This window comes from Heterodontus francisci, chromosome 9, assembly GCF_036365525.1.
Source record: "Heterodontus francisci isolate sHetFra1 chromosome 9, sHetFra1.hap1, whole genome shotgun sequence".
Taxonomy (NCBI): domain Eukaryota; kingdom Metazoa; phylum Chordata; class Chondrichthyes; order Heterodontiformes; family Heterodontidae; genus Heterodontus; species Heterodontus francisci.
Window position 1 is genome coordinate 116977706 of NC_090379.1, and position 20421 is coordinate 116998126.

The 20421-nt window shown below is 44.2% G+C and overlaps 1 protein-coding gene across 1 annotated transcript in view; it reads left to right on the plus strand.

The window, feature by feature from the left end:
• The window catches only part of galnt16 (UDP-N-acetyl-alpha-D-galactosamine:polypeptide N-acetylgalactosaminyltransferase 16), a 163216-nt gene that overhangs the window by 126800 nt on the left and 15995 nt on the right, over positions 1-20421 (plus strand). The window contains exons 12-14 of the mRNA XM_068039764.1: positions 118-201; positions 11089-11233; positions 13365-13481. Coding sequence (XP_067895865.1) covers positions 118-201; positions 11089-11233; positions 13365-13481 — 346 coding nt within the window. The remainder of the gene's footprint in view (positions 1-117; positions 202-11088; positions 11234-13364; positions 13482-20421) is intronic.

Sequence of the window (20421 nt, forward strand, 5' to 3'; positions counted from 1 at the left end):
GGCCACGTTTCTAATGAGTTGCAACCCTTGGTTGTAAGTTCTGACCCTCAATTTGTGCTTGAAGATCCAGAAGTGAAGGTCATTGCCTATGCTGTAACTTAGCGTACTCTGTTTCAGCGTTGCAGATCGAGTACAACTGCGGAGGAAGCTACAGTGCAAGTCCTTTCAATGGTACCTAGAGAATGTCTATCCCGAGCTGAGGTAGGATTACTGCTAGATTCCATTTAGCTTCCTCTCTTACACTCTATGCTCTGCCCATTTGTTGGGGTTTACAGTTCCCAGCCGTTCTTCCCTTGTTGAACAAGCATGTGGACTTGAGATAACAAGCTCACTAATACAAACCATTACTTGCAGTGCTATGAGACCGGGACCAATAATGCTCACAGAGAACTCTTGGGGGTATATAAGCTGACAACTCATGCCATCCCTGTGCAAGACATACTTTATATACCTAGCTAATATATTAAGAGGCTTACATCTGCACAGTTTTCTTGCTTCCAAGACCTTATCTTATGTTATCACATTTTTAATCACACTTTTTTTGTCAACGTTGGTCATTGCAAAATCCTGTGTCCACATTTATAGTCATGGCTGCCCTATGTAAACATGTCACACTGCAATTACACCTTCTGGTCAGTGGTGGCATTGCAGTGACTGTAAATGGGGACTGAATTGCATCAGCATGCCCTGGGCCTAATTATCCTCTAACCTTTAATCCCACTTCACCTGAAGGTTACACGGTTTTGCCTCTCTTTGTATAATGCCAGGGGAGGTCAATTAGAACCAGGAACTACTTACACATGGTCTGATAATTGGCAGCAGCAGCATCTGCCTGCCTCCAGGCTCAGGAACAATGTGCTTCAGCAGGTGCCGGGCTTCAGGCAAAAGGAGACTGGAAGTGGGGCCTTCCTGCTGAAGTACGTTGCTCCCGAAGCTATTATATTGCTTTGCTGAGCCTGGAGGGAGGCAGCTGTTGCTGAAGCTGCACATCTCGAACTGATGATATGGTATTGTTCATGCTGCAGTTCAGAGTAGCAGTAATGCACACATACATCGACTCATAATGGCACAGAAGGAGGCCATTCGGCCCATTGAGACCATGCCGGCTCTCTAAAGCAATCCAATCAGACCCATTGCCCAACTCTATTCCTGTAGCCCTGCAATTTTATTTCCCTCAAGTGCTCATCCAATTTCCTTTTGAAATCATTCATTGTCTCTGCTTCCACCACTCTCAGAGACAGTAAGTTCCAGGTCACTACCGCTCACTGCATCAAAACATTCTTCCTCATATTCCCCCTGTATCTCTTGCCCAGAACTTTAATCTGTGTCCCCTAGTCTTTGTTCATCAGCTAATGGGAATAGCTTTTCTTTGTCTATCTTATCTAAACCTGTCATAATCTTGTACACTTCTTTCAGATCACCCCTCAATCTCCTTTGCTCCAAAGAGAACAACCCCAGCTTCTACAACCCCACCTTGTAGCTGAAATCCCTCATTCCTGGAACCATTCTGGTAAATCTCCTCTGCACCTTCTCAAGGACTCTCAAATCCATCCTAAAATGTAGTGGCCAGAAATGGTTGGGGCCTAATCAGAGCTTTATAAAGGTCCAGCCTAACATCCCTGCTTTTGTACTCAACACCTCTATTTAGCAAAGATAATAGGGTCTTGAGCTTCATAAATACTCTCCCAATATGTCCTACCACCTTCAAAGATCTATGCACATGAACCACCAACACCCCCACAACAGCCTCTCCCAGGTCCCTCTGTCCCTGCACTCTCTTTGAAACTGTGCCATTAAGTCTATATTGACTCTCCCCATCCCTTCTGCCAAAATACATCACCATTTGTCAGCCCATTCTGCCAGTTTATCTATGTCCTGTTGCATACATTTAATGCTGTGAGAAGCTGCTTATCAGGCCACTTGTAAACAGTTCTTGGTTCTCGCTGTCTCCCAAGTGAGGCCTCACTGGCGAGTTCTCTAGTAACAGTTAGTGTTTATCCTCTTTGTGAGGGAGTGGTGGGAGGAGGTGATGAGAGAGGGAGATGAGCAATGTCTTTTTCAGGCTGATGAGGCTCCAGTCTGTCACATCTGGTGGTGGAAGTTTAGGATTACCTCTACTCTCAGTGGACTCAGTAATCCAATAGCTGAGCCATGGGCAGAAAACCAGGGGCTGAAATGAATGGGTGTAAGGCCATGTACTGGGAAGCGTGGAAGCAGAAAACCTCAGCCATGGTGTTGAAATTGATACCATCAAACCAGGTGACCAACCGCTGGTGTAATGAAGAGTGTAGGAGAGCATGCCAGGAGTAGCACCAGGAATACCTGCAAATAAGGTGGCAATCTGGTGGACCTACAGCACAAGACTACATGTATATGGAATCACAGAAACTGACAGCAAAGCAGGAGGCCATTTGGCCCGCCACACTTGTGCCAGCTCTTTGAAAGAGCTGTCCAATTTAGACCCACGCTCCAGCTTTCTCCCCCATAACACTGCAAATTAGTCCTCATCAAGTTCATGTCCCCACATGCACCCGTACCCCACACACACACCCCATACCCCTCCACACACCCCATACCCCTCCACACACCCCGTACTCCCCCCCACACACACACCCCATACCCCCACACACACCCCATACCCCTCCACACACCCCGTACCACTCCCCCCACACACACACCCCACCCCCATCACACACACCCACACCCCCACTGGGTTATTGAATGGAAAATCCTTACTATCTTCCTGCTACATGAGCAACACTGAGATCCTGAGGCCATTAAGTATTTGCACTTCCTGTTTTTCATTTCCTATTTTAATGAATACCTTAAAGTTGTAACCTTGACTTTAGTCCCTTCATTCTGAATGAAAGAACTTTTATCACTTCCAGAAGGGGGAGAAAAACTCTAAAGAATTAAGTAATTAGAGTATAAAGTCTTTAATTGTACCATCCATGGACAGCTATAATTAAAATTGCAATTACTAGACACTCAAAAACAGAGGATCTTCACAAAGCTAACTACAGCTCCATTTTTGTGTATTCTACTATATCGCCATTTTCACATGATTTGTACCTTCCTCAGTCATACTGTTTAATCACAGCTGCACACTGAGCTCTGCAACCTTCCTGTCTGACAATAACTGGATCAAATTACACATTGCAGTGAACAATGAATGACACTGCAGCAGGCCAGATTACACATTCCAGACAAACTGTGGGTCTGTCTTGTCCTCCAAGGGGGTGATTCAGTTCTGATGAAAGCTCATGGACCTTCTCTCCACAGATGCTGCCTGAGCTACTGAGTATTTCCAGACTTTCTGCTTTTATTTCATCAATCCGGTCTGACCCACTTGCGTTGCAAACAAACACGACATTCTAACGTAGGCAGATTCCTTACACTTATCTCCTATTGACTTATTCTGACATCTATTTGACTCCCAGCCCGATCCTCCGAACTGCGATTTCCGAATTCTTCACCACTGGCACTGATTAGGCTACACTACCAATCATCAGATGTTCATTTCTTATAAAAATCAACAATAAACCACCAATTTATTATATATTATATATATGGCAGCTGTCTATGTAAACTTGTAACGCTGCAATTACACCCACCTGCCAGGGGTGATGCTGCAGTGACTTTAAATGGATCTGAATTACAGTTGCGTGCTCTGGCCTAATTATCCCCTAACCTTTATATTTTATATATTACATACACCTTTCCCCACCTTATATGCAAGTCTCACCTACAGCAGTATCCCATTCAGCCCTTCAGACCTACTCCACCATTCAATCAGATCATGGTTGATCTGCACATCTCCATTTACCCATCTTTGCTGCCTATCCATTGATACCCTTACCCAACATCTAGCGCACGTGTTCACCGACATCAGTTCTGAACGGCCTAGCTATCATTTTAAGACTATATATCCCCTTGATCTGGACTTCCCCACCAGAAGAAATAGTTTCTCTCTATCTCATAGAAAGAATCATGGAAACTTACAGAACAGAATGAGGCCATTCAGCCCATTGTGCCTGTGCTGGAGCTTTGAAAGAGAAGTTGTGTTTCGTCCCACATCCCTGCTTTTTGTCCGTATCCCTCTAAGTTCCTCATCCTCAAATACCTGTCCAACTCCCTGTTAAAATTATTTATGGAACCAGCTTCCAGCAGCTTTTCAGGTGGAATGTTCCAGATCGTGACAGCTCGCTGAGTGAAAGCATTTCTCCTTATCTCCCCTCTGATCTTTTTCCAGGGGTTTTCAATCTATGACCTCTGATTATTGACCCACTTGTCAGAGGGGATACTCTATCGGACCTCTCATCATTTTGAAACCCTTTATTATGTCACCTCTTAAACTTCTCTGCTACAAAGAGAACAGTCCTAACTTTTCCAACCTCTCATCATAACTGGAGTCCCTCGTCACTAGTAACATCCTGGTAAACCTCCTCTGTACCCTTTCTAATGTCTTTGTATCTTTTCTGAAGTGAGGTGCCCCGAATTATCCACAATATTCCAGCAGAGGCCTAACCTGTGCTTTATAAAGTTCTAGCATGATCTTCTTGCTTTTATATTGTATTCCTCTATTTATAAACCCAAGTAAGCCATAAGCTGTGTTAACCACCTTACCAACTTGCCCTGCCATCTTTAAGGATTTGTGGATGTGGACACCAAGGTCTTGCTGCTCACCTGCACTTTTCAAGATCATTTCTAAACATTTATAGCAATACTGTCTTTCTATATTAGTCATCCCAAAGTGCATCACTGCCCACTTGTCCACATTGAATCCATCTGCCATGTTTCTGCCCATTTCACCATCCTGTCTGTCATTCTGAAGCCTATAACTATCCTCATTATGAACTACTACTTTGCCAAGTTTCCTATCATCTGAAAACCTGACAATGCTGCTCCCTACACCCGAGTCTAGGTTGTTTTTAAGAATTGAAAAGAGTAATGGACCCCAAACCACCTCCCAGACTGAAAAACATCCACCATCACCACCCTCTGCTTTCTGTCACCCAGCCAATTTCATATTCATTCACTACTTTCTCCTTAATTCCATGGGCTTCCATCTTAAATAGGCTTCCTGTGTGGCCCTTTGTCAAATGTCTATATCTACGTGAACTGCACAACCTTGATCAACCTTCTCTGAATTCAATCAAGTTAATCAGACACAATTTGCCTTTAACAAATCCATGCTGGCTTTTCTTGATTAACCCATGCATTTTCCAATGAAAGTTTATTTTGTCCTTGATAATAGTTTGGTTTCCATTAACTTCCCCACCACTGATGTTAGGCTGACTGGCCTTTAGTTTCCTGGTTTGTCCCTCTTTCCCTTTCTTGAATAGTAGTATAATATTAGCAGCCCTCCAGTCCTCTGGTACTACTCCTGTATCCAATGAGGATTGAAAGATTGTGATCAATGCCACTGCTGTTTCCACCGTTGCTTCTTTCAGCAGCCTAGGATACATTTCATCTGGACCAGGTGACTTAACAACTTTTAGTAATGCTAACCTTTTAGAATGTCTTCTCTTTCTATTGCTATCCTGTCCATAACTTCCCTCTTCTCCTTTGGTGTAACCTTCACATTATCTGCTTCCTTTGTGAAGACCGATTCAAAGTAATAATTTATTACTTTAGAGTGACGTCACATTCAACAGTGCGAGCCGCCGGGGTGAGTATGCAGGTAAGCTTTTAAATTAAGTTTAATTGAAATCAAATATAGAGTAAGACTTGATTGATTTCTAAGTATATAAACTAAAGACTAAAGCGGTTTAAAAAAATACTAAAGATCAGTCGGAAATTTAAATAACAAATTAAAATCTAATTATATAAAATAGAGACGCAGGGCCAGGCGATGTGTTGTATCTGCATGAAATGGGAGCTGGTGGACCCCATTGTGGTTTCTAGTGACCACATCTGTAGCAAGTGTTGGCTGCTCGAGGAACTCTGGCTCAGAGCTTCAGACACTGCTACACATCAGGGGGAGGGGGGGGAGAGTTACCTGGACACTGTGTTTCAGGAGGCAGTCACACCCCTTAGATTAACTACCTTGAATTCGGCCAGTGGTCAGGGACAGGAGGGTGTGACTATGAGTGAGGCAGGTAGAGGGATCCAGGAGGTAGTGTTGCAGGAGCCTCAGTCCTTGTCGTTGTCCAACAGGTTCGAGATTCTTGCTCCCTGTGTGGACGAGAGTAGGGACTGTAGGGAGGATGAGCAAACTGACCACAGCACCGTGGTACAGGGAGCCATTCATGTGGGGGGAGAAAAGAGAAATGTAGTTGTAATCGGGGATAGTATAGTTAGGGGCATAGACACTGTTCTCTGTGGCCAGGATCGAGAGTCCCGAAGGCTCTGTTGCCTACCTGGTGCCAAGGTTTGGATATCTCAGCTGGGCTGCAGAGGAACTTGGAGTGGGAGGGTAAAGATCCAGTTGTCGTTGTCCACATAGATACCAACGATATAGGTAGAACGAGGATAGAGGTTCTGCTGAGGGAATATGAGCAGCTGGGGGCTAAATTAAAAAGCAAAACCAAAAAGGTAATAATCTCCGGATTACTACCTAAGCCACGAGCAAATTGGCAAAGGGTCAATAAGATTAAAGAGGTAAATGCGTGGCTCAAAGATTGGTGTTGGAGGAATGGGTTTGAATTCGTGGGACATTGGCACCAGTACTGGGGAAGGAGGGAACTGTTCCGATGGGACGGGCTCCACCTGAATCATGCTGGGACCAGACTCCTGGCGAATCACATAACTAGGGCTGTATATAAGGCTTTAAACTAAATAGTGGGGGGAGAGGGTTCAGTTGCATGGAAAATTAGGAAGTCAAAGTTAAAGAAGAAGGTAGGAGTGCAGGTTAGTGGTGAGGCTGATTGTTACAAGAAAATAAAAGGAAGGGTCAGAACGTGTGAACGTCATATTGTACCAAGGAATTGTACAAGAGTAGGGAAATTTTATAATAGAACAAACTTAAAGGCTTTGTATTTGAATGCACAAAGCATTCGGAATAAAATAAATGAGTTAACAGCGCAAATAGAGACGAATGGGTATGATTTAGTGGCGATTACTGAGACGTGGTTGCAAGAAAACCAGGTTTGGGAATTGAATATCCAAGGGTACTCAGTATTTCGGAAGGATAGGCAGGAAGGAAAAGGAGGAGGTGTAGCTTTGTTAGTAAAGGAAGAGATCAGTGTTGTAGTGAGAAATGATATAGGCACTGGAGATCAAGACATAGAATCAGTCTGGGTAGAAATAAGAAATAGCAAGGGAAAGAAGTCCCTGGTGGGAGTAATCTATAGGTCCCCAAACAGTAGTTCCGCAGTGGAGCACAGTATAAACCAGGAAAAACTGGAGGCTTGTAAGAAAGGTACTGCAATAATCATGGGTGATTTTAATATGCATATGGACTGGATTAATCAAATTGGCAAGGGTAGTCTCGAGAGAGAGTTCATTGAAGGTATTAGAGATTGTTTTTTGGAGTAATAGGTTTTGGAACCAACCAGGGAGCAGGCTATTCTAGGTTTGGTATTGTGTAATGAGGTGGGATTAATTAATGATCTCATAGTTCAGGATCCTCTCAGGAAGAGTGATCATAGCATGCCAGAATTTCAAATTCAGTTTGAGGGCAAGAAACTGGAGTCCCACACTAGCATTCTGGAGTTAAACAAAGGTAATTACATAGGCATGAGGACAGATTTGGCCTTAGTGGACTGGACAGGAAGACTAAAAGGTAGGACAGTTGGTGAGCAGTGGCAAATGTTTAAGGAGATATTCAATTCCTCCCAACTAAAATATATTTAGGGTTAGTATAAATGGGTGGTTGTTGGTCAGCACAGACTCGGTGGGCCGAAGGGCCTGTTTTAGTGCTGTATCTCTAAATAAAAAAAATAAATAAATATTCCAGAGAGTAAGAAAGATTGTAAGAGGGGAAAAAACATCCATGGCTAAGCAAGGAAGTTAAGGATAACATAAAAACAAAAACTAAGGCATACCATATTGCAAAGGCCAGTGGCAGTCTGGGAAGATTGGGAAACTTTTAAAGATCGACAAGGGTTACTAAAAAAGTAATAAAAAGAGCAAAGGTAAATTATGAAAGAAAACTAGCGCAAAATATAAAAACGGATAGCAAAAGCTTCTATAAGTATATAAAAGGGAAGAGAGTAGCTAAAGTGAATGTTGGTCCTTTGGAGGATGTGACTGGGGAGTAAATAGAGGGGATACAGAAATGGCGGAGACACTAAATCAGTATTTTGCCTCAGTTTTCACAGTGGAGGACACTAGTACCATCCCAATAGTAACAATAAATGCAGAGGTTATAGAAAGGGAGGAACTTGGAAAAATCATCATCTTATGGAAAAAGTACTGAGCAAACTATTGAGATTGAAGGCAGACAAGTCCCTAGGCCCTGATGGCCTACATCCTAGGGTCCTAAAGGAAGTGGCAGCGGAGATAGTGGATCCATTGGTTATAATATTCCAAAATTCCCTGGATGCGGGAAAGGTTTCAGTGGATTGGAAAAATGCTAATATTCAAAAAAGGAGGGAGGCAGAAAGTAGGAAACTATAGACCAGATAGTTTAACATCTGTCGTTGGGAAATTGTTAGAATCCATTATTAAGGAAGTAATAACAGGACATTTAGAAAGTCAAAACGCAATCCATCAGAATCAGCATGGTTTTATGGTAAATCATGTTTGACTAATTTGCTAGAGTTCTTCGAAGATGTAACAAGTTAAGTGGATAATGGGAATCCTGTAGATGTTGTATATCTGGACTTCCAGAAGGCATTTGATAAGGTGCCGCACAAAAGGTTAATATACGAGATAAGATCACGTGGGGTTAGGGGCAATTTATTAGCTTGGATAGAGGATTGGCTAACCAACCGAAAACAGAGAGTCGGGATAAATGGGTTCTCTTCTTGTTGGCAAGATGTAACTAGTGGGGTGCCACAGGGTTTGGTCCTCGGGCCCCAACTATTTACAATCTATATAAATGACTTGGATGCAGGGATAGAAGGTACGATAGCCAAATTTGCAGATGACACTAAAATAGGTGGGATAGTAAGTTGCAATAAAGAAATAAGAAATTTACAAATGGATATGGATAGATTAGATAAATGGGCCAAAATCTGGCAGATGGAGTTTAACGTGGATAAGTGTGAGGTTATTCATTTTGGTCGGAAGAATAGAAAGGCAAATTATTATCTAAATGGAGAGAAACCTCAGAGTGCTTCGGTGCAGAGGGATCTGGGTCTCCTCGTGCATGAATTGCAGAAATCTAGTATGCAGGTACAGCAGGTGATAAAGAAGGCAAATGGAATTTTGGCATTTATTGCTAAAGGTATAGAATATAAAAGTAGGCAAGTGTTGCTGCAACTGTACAAGGCATTAGTGAGACCGTACCTGGAGTATTGCGTACAGTTTTGATCCCCTTACTTGAGGAGGGATGTAGTTGAATTGGAGGCAGTTCAGAGGAGGTTCACTAGATTGATTCCAGAGATGAGGGGTTTGTCTTATTAAGAGAGATTGAGAAGTTTAGGCCTTTACTCTCTCGAGTTTAGAAGAATGAGAGAAGATCTAATTGAGGTATATAAGATGATTGACAAAGTAGACGGAGAAAGGATGTTTCCTCTTGTGGGGCAATCTAGAATGAGCGGTCATAGTTTTAGGATAAGGGGTAGCAGATTTAAAACAGAGATGAGGAGAAATTACTTCTCTCAAAGGGTCGTGAGTCTATGGAATTCACTACACCAGAGTGCAGGTAAATTTAAGAAAGAGATAGACAGATTTTTAATTCGTAAAGGGTTGAAGGGTTATGGAGAACGGGCAGGAAAGTGGAGTTGAGGCCGAGATGAGATCAGCCATGATCGTATTGAATGGCAGAGCAGGCTCAAGGGGCTGAATTGCCTACTCCTGCTCCTAGTTCTTATGACCTTATGACCATGGCCTCTGCCTCTATGTGAAGATTTTCCTTTGGGTCCTTCATAGGCCCAACTTTTGCCCTAGCTTAACGCATAGACTTTACATGTTTATAAAATGTTTTAGGCTTCATTTTAATGTTGTCTGCTAATCTTTCCTCATAACCTCTCGTTGCCTCCCATATTAACTTTTCTCAATTCCCTTCTGTACTTTCCATGATCTTCCTGGTTATTAACTGAATCTTGCTCCTGACATTTGTTATAAACCTAATTTTTCTGTTTTATTTTAATTTTATTTCCTATGTCATCCAGGGTGCATTAGCTGTGGATGCTCTACTTTCCCTTCAAAGGAACATGAGTAGTTTGTACCTGAACTATCTCTTCCTTGAATGTATGTCATTGTTGTTTTACTGCTTTACCCTGCCTTTTCCAACCTACCTATGTTATATCCCTTCTTATCTACTCTATCAATCCTTTAATCATCTTAAACACCTCAATTAGATCACCTCTTAATCTTCTATACTCAAGGGAGTACAAGTCTAGCCTATGCAACCTATCCTCATCATTTAACTCTTTTAGTCCTGTTATAATGCTGGTGAATCCACACGGTGTCCAGGACTGAACACATGACTCCAAATGGTATCTGGCCAGTGCGTTATACAACATTTCCCATTGCTTAGCTGGTGACATTGTAAAGAAGCACCTCCCAGACCTCTACCAGTGTGGCCTTGAGACAGTAATGAAAGAAGCTTGCAACAAAACTGCAACAACATTGGGAGTCAACAGCTGTCAGAAACCATTTGTCTTCCTCCAAGTTCTTGTAAGGAATAATGCGAGCATGTGGTGATATTATGGAAGTGTTTGTGTGGAAATTATACCTCTCCATTTGCAAATTCCTCTCCGTTGTTGTCTCTTTATCATGTATATTGGTGTCACACATATATATATCCAGAGCCTGTCACTCCAGAATTGGCCTTTATAGCCACTCCAGGCGCTGCTTCACAAACCACTGACCACCTCCAGGCGCGTATCCATTGTCTCTCGAGATAAGGAGGCCCAAAAGAAAGATATATATCCATGTTGTATACAACATCCATTTGCACAGATACTGCTTTCTATCCAGTTTTTCACGGCTGCAGCAATTTGTACAACCTTCACCTCTTTATTCTTGCTTTAGAGTCCCAGAAAAGGAAGTGTCTGAAACGGTTGTGCTGAGACAGAGAGGAAAGTGCATACAGTCTCAGGCCCCTTACACAACAGGCAACATCATCATCAGCCTGGGGCAGTGCACAGAGATGCAAAGCAGCATTCCCTACAGCCAGGTGAGAGGCAAGCTCCGATTCTTCATCCCCCTCTTTTCCCAATTGTATAGCATCTTTAACATAGTAAAACGTCTCAAGGTGCTTCACAGGAGGGTCATCAAAGAAAATTTGACACCAAAGGGCATATTAGGACAGGTGACTAAAAGCTCGATCAAAGACGTAGGTTTTAAGGAATGTCCTAAAGGAGGAGAGAGAGGTAGCGAGGCAGAGAGGTTTAGGGAGGGAATTCCAGAGTGTAAGGTCTTGGCAGTTGAAGGCACAGCTACCAATAGAAGAGTGATTAAAGTGGGGGATGCACAACAGGCCAGAATTGCAGGAGCACAGATATCTTGGAGGGTTGTCGGGCTGGAGAGGAATACAGAGACAGGGAGGGGCAAAGTCATGGAGAGATTTGTAGATGAGGATATGAATTTTAAAATCGAGAGGTTGCTGGACCGGGAGCCAATGTACGTCAGTGAGCACAGGGGTAAAGGTGAATGGGACGTGATGTGAGTTAGGAAATGGGCAGCAAAGTCTTAAAGCTGAATCATGTTCAGGTACCACCCCACAAACCCCAGCCGCCTTCTAATACCTCATTTATGTGTGAGACCAGCCAGCACCTGTCAGCAGGCTATTAATCGTGAGAAGTAGCACGCTAGTCCAAACCTGTTCTCGGCACGTTGGATCTGAGCAGGAATGGGAACATGAGTGTTTTTTCCCTTTTCTAACTTTGAGTAAGAAAGACTTGTATTTCTATAACACTTTTCACAACCTCAGAATGTCCCATGGCACTTTACAGCCAATGAAGTACTCTTGAAGTGTAGTCACTGATATAGGATGTGTAGGGAATGCGATAGCCAATTTTGTGCACAAGGCCTCACAAAGAGTAATGAGATGATCTCACTCACCCCCACCCTTCAAACAGTGCCATGGGATTGTTTACATTCATCTGACAGGGCAGATGGAGTCTCGGATTAGTGTCTCATCTGAATGAAGATGGAGTACTGCTCAACACTGCTGTTGGCTGAGTGGGTAACACCACCATCCAGATTTAAGCCTGGGTCTTTTCTGAGCTCGTTGACGACGTGTGAGGTAGAACAGTTGAGCCTCGGCAACCCCAGTGATCTAGGGAGGACAGGGAAAATATAACAGCCAGATTTCTCACTCATCACTGGTGATAACCGGATCAAATTTGGTTGCAATGCACTCTGTGAATTAATTGGTCACTGATCATGGAGAATTCCCAGTGTCCAAGACCTTCCCCAGCAACAGTCAGTTCTATCAGGAGAGCATGGAAGAAAACTGGAAAAAGATAATGGATAAAAAGATAAACAAAGTTATTAGAAATTGGTGGGATTATGTTCTACTATAAGTTACAAGTGACATCCTATGTGACTGCGACAAAGGTAAACTTTCCCTCCTCGTCCTTCTTGACCTGTCTGCAGCCTTTGACACAGTTGACCACACCATCCTCCTCCAACACCTCTCCACTGTTGTCCAGCTGGGTGGGACTGCTCTCACCTGGTTCCATTCTTATCTATCTGATCATAGCCAAGGAATTACTTGCATTGGCTTCTCTTCCTGCTCCTGCACCGTTACTTTTGGTGTCCCCCAAGGATCTATTCTTCTGCCCTCCTATTTCTCATCTCCGTGCTGCCCCTCGGTGACATCATCTGAAAGCACATCAGTTTCCACATGTATGTTACAACACCCAGTTCTACTTCACCACCACCTCTCTTGATTCCTCCACTTTCTCTACATGATCAAACTGCTTGTCCGACCTCCAGTACTGGATGAGCAGAAATTTCCTCCAACGAAATACTGGCAGGACTAAAGCCATTAATTGCCCCACCATTGGTGGCTGTGCCTTCAGCTGCCAAGGCCGGAGGCTCGGGAATTCCCTCCCTACACCTCTCTACTTCACTTTCCTCCTTTTAAGACTCTCCTTAAATCGACCTCTTTGACCAAGATTTTGGTCGCCTGCCCTAATATCTCCTTATGCGGCTTGGTGTCACATTTCTTTTGATAACGCTCCTGTGAAGCACCTTGATACATTTTATTACATTACAGCCGCGATATCAATGCAACTTGTTGTTATAATTCCAGTTACACTGCAGTTGTGACTAAGTTTTGAGTGTTTGATTATTTGCAGGAATGGGTGATTTCTGGACCTCTGATCAAGCAGCAGGGCAAGTGCGTGGCAATTACAAACTTCTCCATAGGTTCGCAGGTCGTACTTGAACTGTGCAATCGGGAGGATGGCAGACAGGTGAGAGTCAGACTGTGGGTATGTGTAGCAATTGAGCTTCCGGTGGTAAGGAATGGGAGGGTGTGGTCTCATTACTGCTGAAGGGCAGGCTTCAGTCTGAGACACCTACCCCTCCTCCTCCACTGTAAACCTGGCATGTAGGGCAACAGTGCTATGCAGTCAATGAAATGCTTTTGAAGTGTAGTCACTGTTGCAATGTGGTGAAACATGGGTAACCAGGTGCTGTTTGTGGGATCTTGCTGTGCGCAATGTGATATGGGTTGGGTGAGGGATAAATATTGGCCAGGACACCGGGGAGAAGTCTGCTGTCCTTTGTCGAATAGTGCCATGGAATCTTATGTCCACCTCAGAGTGCAGTGGGGCCTCGGTTTAATGACCCATCTGAAAGACAGCACCTCTGACAGTGTAGCACTCCCTCAGTATTACACTGAAATGTCAGCGTGATTTTGGTGCTCAAGTCTCTGGAGTTAGGACTTGAACCACGATCTCTGACTCAGAGGGGAGAGCGCTGCTCAGAACCATGGCTGACACACCTTACACTCGGCATAGATCAGAGATCAACCCTTCTGATACATCAATGACTAGGACAATAGTCATACAGCACAGAAGGAGGCCATTTGGCCCATCATGTCTATGCCAGCTCTCTGCAGAGCATTCCAGTGAGTCCCATTCCCCAGCTCTATCCCTGAGCCCTGTAAGTTTATTTCCCTCAAGTGCCCATCCAATTTCCTTTTAAAATCATTCATTGTCTCTGCTTCCAGCACCCTCGTAGGCAGCAAGTTCCAGGTCATTACCACTCGCTGCGCCAAAAGCTTCTCTTCATCTCTTGCCCAAAACTTTACATCTGTGTCCCCTAGTCCTTGTACCATCAGCTAATGGGAACAGCTTTTCTGTGTCAATAGTGCATCAAATTTAGTACAGCTGAAAGTACTGCATATTGGAAGGAGAAATGGCTAGTGCTTCTACCAAGTGAAATCCAGGGAAGAGGGAGAATTAATTTTTTAAAAGAATTAAGAACTACCATGAATTAGTTTTTCTATCTTTGTTAAAATACTGAAAAGCAGAGCAGCCTGTCCTCTACAGTATTACCTGGTACCCGCTGTTTAAAACATTCAAACTAATAGAAAACATATGCCGGAAGCTTCTTGCTACACAAGCTTCCCCCCGCGGTTTGTATTTATAATAAAACACCAGATTGCCTAATAGCAGCAATGGTCAGACAGCGGGAGGCATACTTAAAAACTTCAGTTTATGATGGAAAATGGTTACTTAGTGGAGACATTAAAACATATAAATCAACGGGGATCACTGATGATTAGATCCCAACAAGCTCCCTGGAGTATTCCTTTAAAGCTGAGCTGACTCCATGGGCCTAATCTCCTCCTGCAAAGAATGAAATGACAGAAGGTAGATTCTAACCCAGCTTTTGGCCCCTCACCATTCATTCGTAGGATGTGGGGCATCACTGACAAGCAATGTCCCCTCTTAGCTGTGCAGCAACCCAAAAGTCCCCACGCAGGCGGTATACAAGTCAGCCCCTTTAAATTACCATGTGCCTGCGGCCGCACAAAAACATTTAAAGGGGCCATGCATTTGAACAAATTTAGAGGGAAACGTTGCTGACAAGGCTGACATTTGTTGCCCTTCCCTTGAGGTGGTGGGGCCTCTCTTGAACCTTTTGATAACTGAGAGACTTGCTCGAACCAATTCCTGAGTGCCTTAAGAATTAAACATGTTGGTGTGGGAATGGAGTCACATATAGGCCCAGACAGGGCAAGATTTCCTTCCTTCAAGGAAATTGGTGATCAGTTGTTTTTGTTTTAAACAACAAGCCGACAGTTTCGTGGTCAACAATACTGATACCAGACTTTTTTATTTCCAGATTATTTAAACTGAATTCAAAATGCCAAACTGCCATGGTGGAATCTTAACACAGTAGTCCATTAACATTAATGATGATATTACCATATTATTATAGAGAAGGAAGAGTGGCACACTTAAATAGTAATATATTACTTGTTATGGACAGGTGGGTGATGGTGTGGCTGGTTTCCACTTTTCACCTTCCAATGACCACAGACAGTGTTTTTGTTAAACAAGTGTTTCAACTCCTGGGTTTTGTTTGGCAAATAAACAGACGGTGACAGGTTTTCCCCGTGGGTTTTAAAACAGAAGATTAAATACTTATTGAACAATATTCATCACCTGAAATGTTCGCAACACCACACAGTGGTGTAGTGGTATTGTCATTGGACTAGAAACCCAGAGACTCTGGGTATTGCTCTGGGGACATGGGTTCGAAACCCACCACAGCAGAAGGTGGAATCTGAATTCAATTAATAAATCTGGAATTAAAAGCTAGTCTAATGATGGCCATGAAACCATTGTCGATTGTTGTAAAAACCCATCTGGTTCACTAATGTCCTTTAGGGAAGGAAATCTGCTGTCCTTACCTGGTCTGGCCTACATGTGACTCCAGACCCACAGCAATGTAGTTAACTCTTACATGCTCTCTGAAATGGCCTAGCAAGCCACTCAATTGTATCTTAACCGCTACGAAGTCAATAAAAAGGAATGAAACCGGATGGACCACCCTACATTGACCTAGGCACTGGAAACAACAATGGCAAACCCAGCCCTGTCGACCCTGCAAAACTGGGCATCCATGAGGCGCTGTGGGCCATCAGCAGCAGCAGAATTGTACTCAACCACAATCTGTAACCTCATGGCCCAGCATATCCCCCACTCTACCATTACCATCAAGCCAGGAGACTCCATCCAGCCTGGTTCAATGAAGAGTGCAGAAGGGCAAGCCAGGAGCAGCACCAGGCATTCCTCAAAATGAAGTGTCAACCTGGTGAAGCTACAACCCAGGACTACTTGCTTGCCATATTGCGTAAGCAGCATGTGATAGACAGAGCTAAGCGATCCCATAAGCAACGGATCAGATCTAAACTCTGCAGTCCTGCCACATCCAGCCGTGAATGGTGGTGGACAATTAAACAACTAACTGGAGGAGGTGGCTCCACAATATCCCCATCCTCAATGATGGGGGAGCCCAGCACATCAGTGCGAAAGATAAGGCTGAAGCATTTGCAACAATCTTCAACCAGAAGTGCCGAGTTGATGATCCATCTCGGCCTCCTCCTGAAGTCCCCAGTATCACAGATGTCACACTTCAGCCAATTCGATTCACTCCGCATAATATCAAGAAACGACTGAAGGCACTGGATACTGCAAAAGCTATGGGCCCTGACAATATTCCGGCAATAGTACTGAAGACCTGTGCTCCAGAACTTGCCGCACCCCTAGCCAAGCTGTTCCAGTACAGCTACAACACTGGCATCTACCCGGCAATGTGGAAAATTGCCCAAGTATGTCCTGTACACAAAAAGCAGGACAAGTCCAACCCGGCCAATTACCGCCCCATCAGTCTATTCTCAATCATCAGTAAACTGATGGAAGGTGTCATCAATAGTGCCATCAAGCGGCACTTGCTTAGCAATAACCTGCTCAGTGACACTCAGTTTGGGTTCCGCCAGAGCCACTCAGCTCCTGACCTCATTACAGCCTTGGTTCAAACATGGACAAAAGAGCTGAACTCAAGAGGTGAGGTGAGAGTGACTGCCCTTGACATCAAGACAACATTTGACCGAGTCTGACATCAAGGAGCCCTAGCAAAACTGAAGTCAATGGGAATCCAGGGGAAAACTCTCTGCTGGTTGGAGTCATACCTACCGCAGAGGAAGATGGTTGTGGTTGTTGGAGGTCAATCATCCAGGACATCACTGTAGGAGTTCCTCAAGGTAGTGTCCTAGGCCCAACCATCTTCAGCTGCTTCATCAATGACCTTCCTTCAATCATAAGGTCAGAAGTGGGGATGTTGGCTGATGATTGCACAATGTTCAGCACCATTCGTGACCCCTCAGATACTGAAACAATCTGTGTAGAAATGCAGCAAGACAATATCCAGGCTTGGGCTGATAAGTGGCAGCCACATAGGTGCCAGGCAATAACCATCTCCAACAAGAGAGAATTTAACCATCTCCCCTTGACATTCAATGGCATTACCATCGCTGAATCCCCCACTATCAACATCCTAGGGGCTACCATTGACCAGAAACTGAACTGGAGTAGCCATATAAATACCGTGGCAACAAGAGCAGGTCAGGGGGTAGGAATCCTGCGGTGGGTAACTCATCTCCTGACTCCCCAAAACCTGTCCACCATCTACAAGGCACAAGTCAGGAGTGTGATGGAATATTCTTCACTTGCCTGGATGGGTGCAGCTCCAGCATCCAGAACAAAGTAGCCCGCTTGATTGGCACCCCATTCACAAACATTCACTCCCTCCACCACCGACGCACAGTGGCAGCAGTGTGTACCATCTACAAGATGCACTGCAGCAACGCACCAAGACTCCTTAGACAGCACCTTCCAAAACTGCGACCTCTACCACCTAGAAGGACAAGGGCAGTAAATGCATGGGAACACCACCACCTGCAAGTTCCCCTCCAAGACACACACCATCCTGACTTGGAACTATATTGCCGTTCCTTCACTGTCACTGGGTCAAAATCCTGGAACTCCCTTCATAGAGTCATAGAGAGATACAGCACTGAAACAGGCCCTTCGGCCCACCAAGTCTGTGCTGACCAACAACCACCCATTTATACTAATCCTACATTAATCCCATATTCCCTATCACATCCCCACGATTCTCCTACCACCTACCTACACTAGGGGCAATTTACAATGGCCAATTTACTGATCAACCTGCAAGTCTTGGTTGTGGGAGGAAACCGGAGCACCCAGCGGAAACCCACGCGGTCACAGGGAGAACTTGCAAACTCCACACAGGCAGTACCCGGAACCGAACCCAGATCACTGGAGCTGTGAGGCTGCGGTGCTAACCACTGCGCCGCTGTGCCACCCAAACAGTGTTTCCTAACAACATTGTGGGTCTACCTACCTCACATGGACTGCAGCGGTTCAAGAAGGCAGCTCACCACCAACTTCTCAAGGGCAATTAGGGATGGGCAATAAATGCTGGACTAGCCAGCGACAGCCTCATCCTATGAATGAATAAAAAAAAAATCCACGCATACATTCACTCTCACATGCACTCACCAGTGAGGACAGAAAGAAAGAAAAGGCTAAGAGGTGTGAAGAGCTCAAGATGTACACAATTGATCTTACATTTAAAATAAATTAGATATAAAATAAAAAGGTAGCATCTACTGTTTCTTTGTGGGAGGGAGTTCCACACTTCTATGTCCCTTTGTGTGAAGAAGTGCTTCCTAAAGCTCTCCTGAATTGCCTGGTTTAAGGTTACATCCCTTTGTCCTAGACTCTCCCACCAGTGCAAAATGTTTCCCTTTACCTTATTATCTACCTTCTTTCAAAGCCTAAATACTTCAATCCAATCACTCCTTAACCTCCTAGATTCCAGGGAATACAAGCCTAGTTTGCGATCTCACCTCATAATCTAACCCTCAGAGCCTTGCTAACATTCTGGTGAATCTGCGCTGTACTCCAGCGAAGGCCAATATATCCTTTCTAAGGTGTTGTGTCCTGAACTGTACACTGTGTTCCATATGTGATCTAACCAGAGCTTTGTATAGCTGGAGCTGAACTACCTCCACTTTATATTCCAGCCCTCTGCTTATAAACACTAACATTCCAGCCACCACTTTATTTTTATAACTGAAAGAGGCCACTTGGCCGGCTGAAATACAATCCACACCACAATAGAGTCATAGAGTCGTACAGCATAGAAACAGGCCCTTCGGCCCACTGCATCCATGCCGACCATCATGCCTATCTATACAAATCCCATCTGCCTGCATTAATTCCATATCCCTCTATGCCTTGCTCATTCAAGTACCTGTCCAGATGCCTCGTAAATGTCGCTACTGTTCCTACCTCCACCATCTCCTCAGGCAGCTCATTTCAGATACCCACTATTCTTTGTGTGAAAAATTTACCCCTTTGATCCCCTTTAAACCTCCTCCCTCTCACCTTAAATCTATGCCCTCTAGTTTTAGTCACCCCTACCATGTGAAGCAGACTCTGGCTATCTACCCTATCTATACCTCTCATAATTTTATATACCTCTATCATTCTAATCTCACCTTCCAGCATTTGTTCTGTAGCCATTAGGTTACGGCACTTGAGGTGCATATCCAGACTCCTTTTGAATGAGTTGAGGGTTTCTGCCTCAACTACCCTTTCAGGCAGTGAGTTCCAGACCCCCACCACACTCTAGGTGAAAAAGTATTTCCTCATCTCCCCTTTAATTTTTCTACCAATCACTTTAAAAATATGCCCCCTCATCACTGAACTCTCTGCTAAGGTGAATAGCCCCTTCACCTCCACTCTAACCAGCCCCCTCAAAATTTTGTACATTTCAATCAGATCTCCACTCAGCCTTCTCTATTCCAAGGAGAACAACCCCAGCCTATCCAATCTTTCCTCATAGCTGCATTTTTCCAGTCCCATAAACATCTTGGTAAATCTCCTCTGTACCCTCTCTAGTGCAATAACATCCTTTCTGTAATGAGATGACCAGAACTGTACACACAGTACTCAAGTTGTGGCCTAACCAATGAGTTATATATTTCCAGCATAACCTCCCTGCTCTTATATTCAACATCTCAGCTAATAACGGAAAGGATTCCATAATGCCTTCTTAACCACCTGATCGACCTGTCCTGCTACCTTCAGGGATCTGTGGACATTCACTCCAAGGTCCCTCACTTCCTCTACACTTCTCAGTATTTTCCCATTAATCGTGTATTCCTTTGCCTTGTTTGACCTCCCCAAATGCATCACCTCACACATCTTCAGGTTGAATTCCATTTGCCACTTTTCTGCCCATCTGACCAGACCATCAATATCTTCCTGCAGCCTACAGCTATCCTCCTCGCTATTTACCACA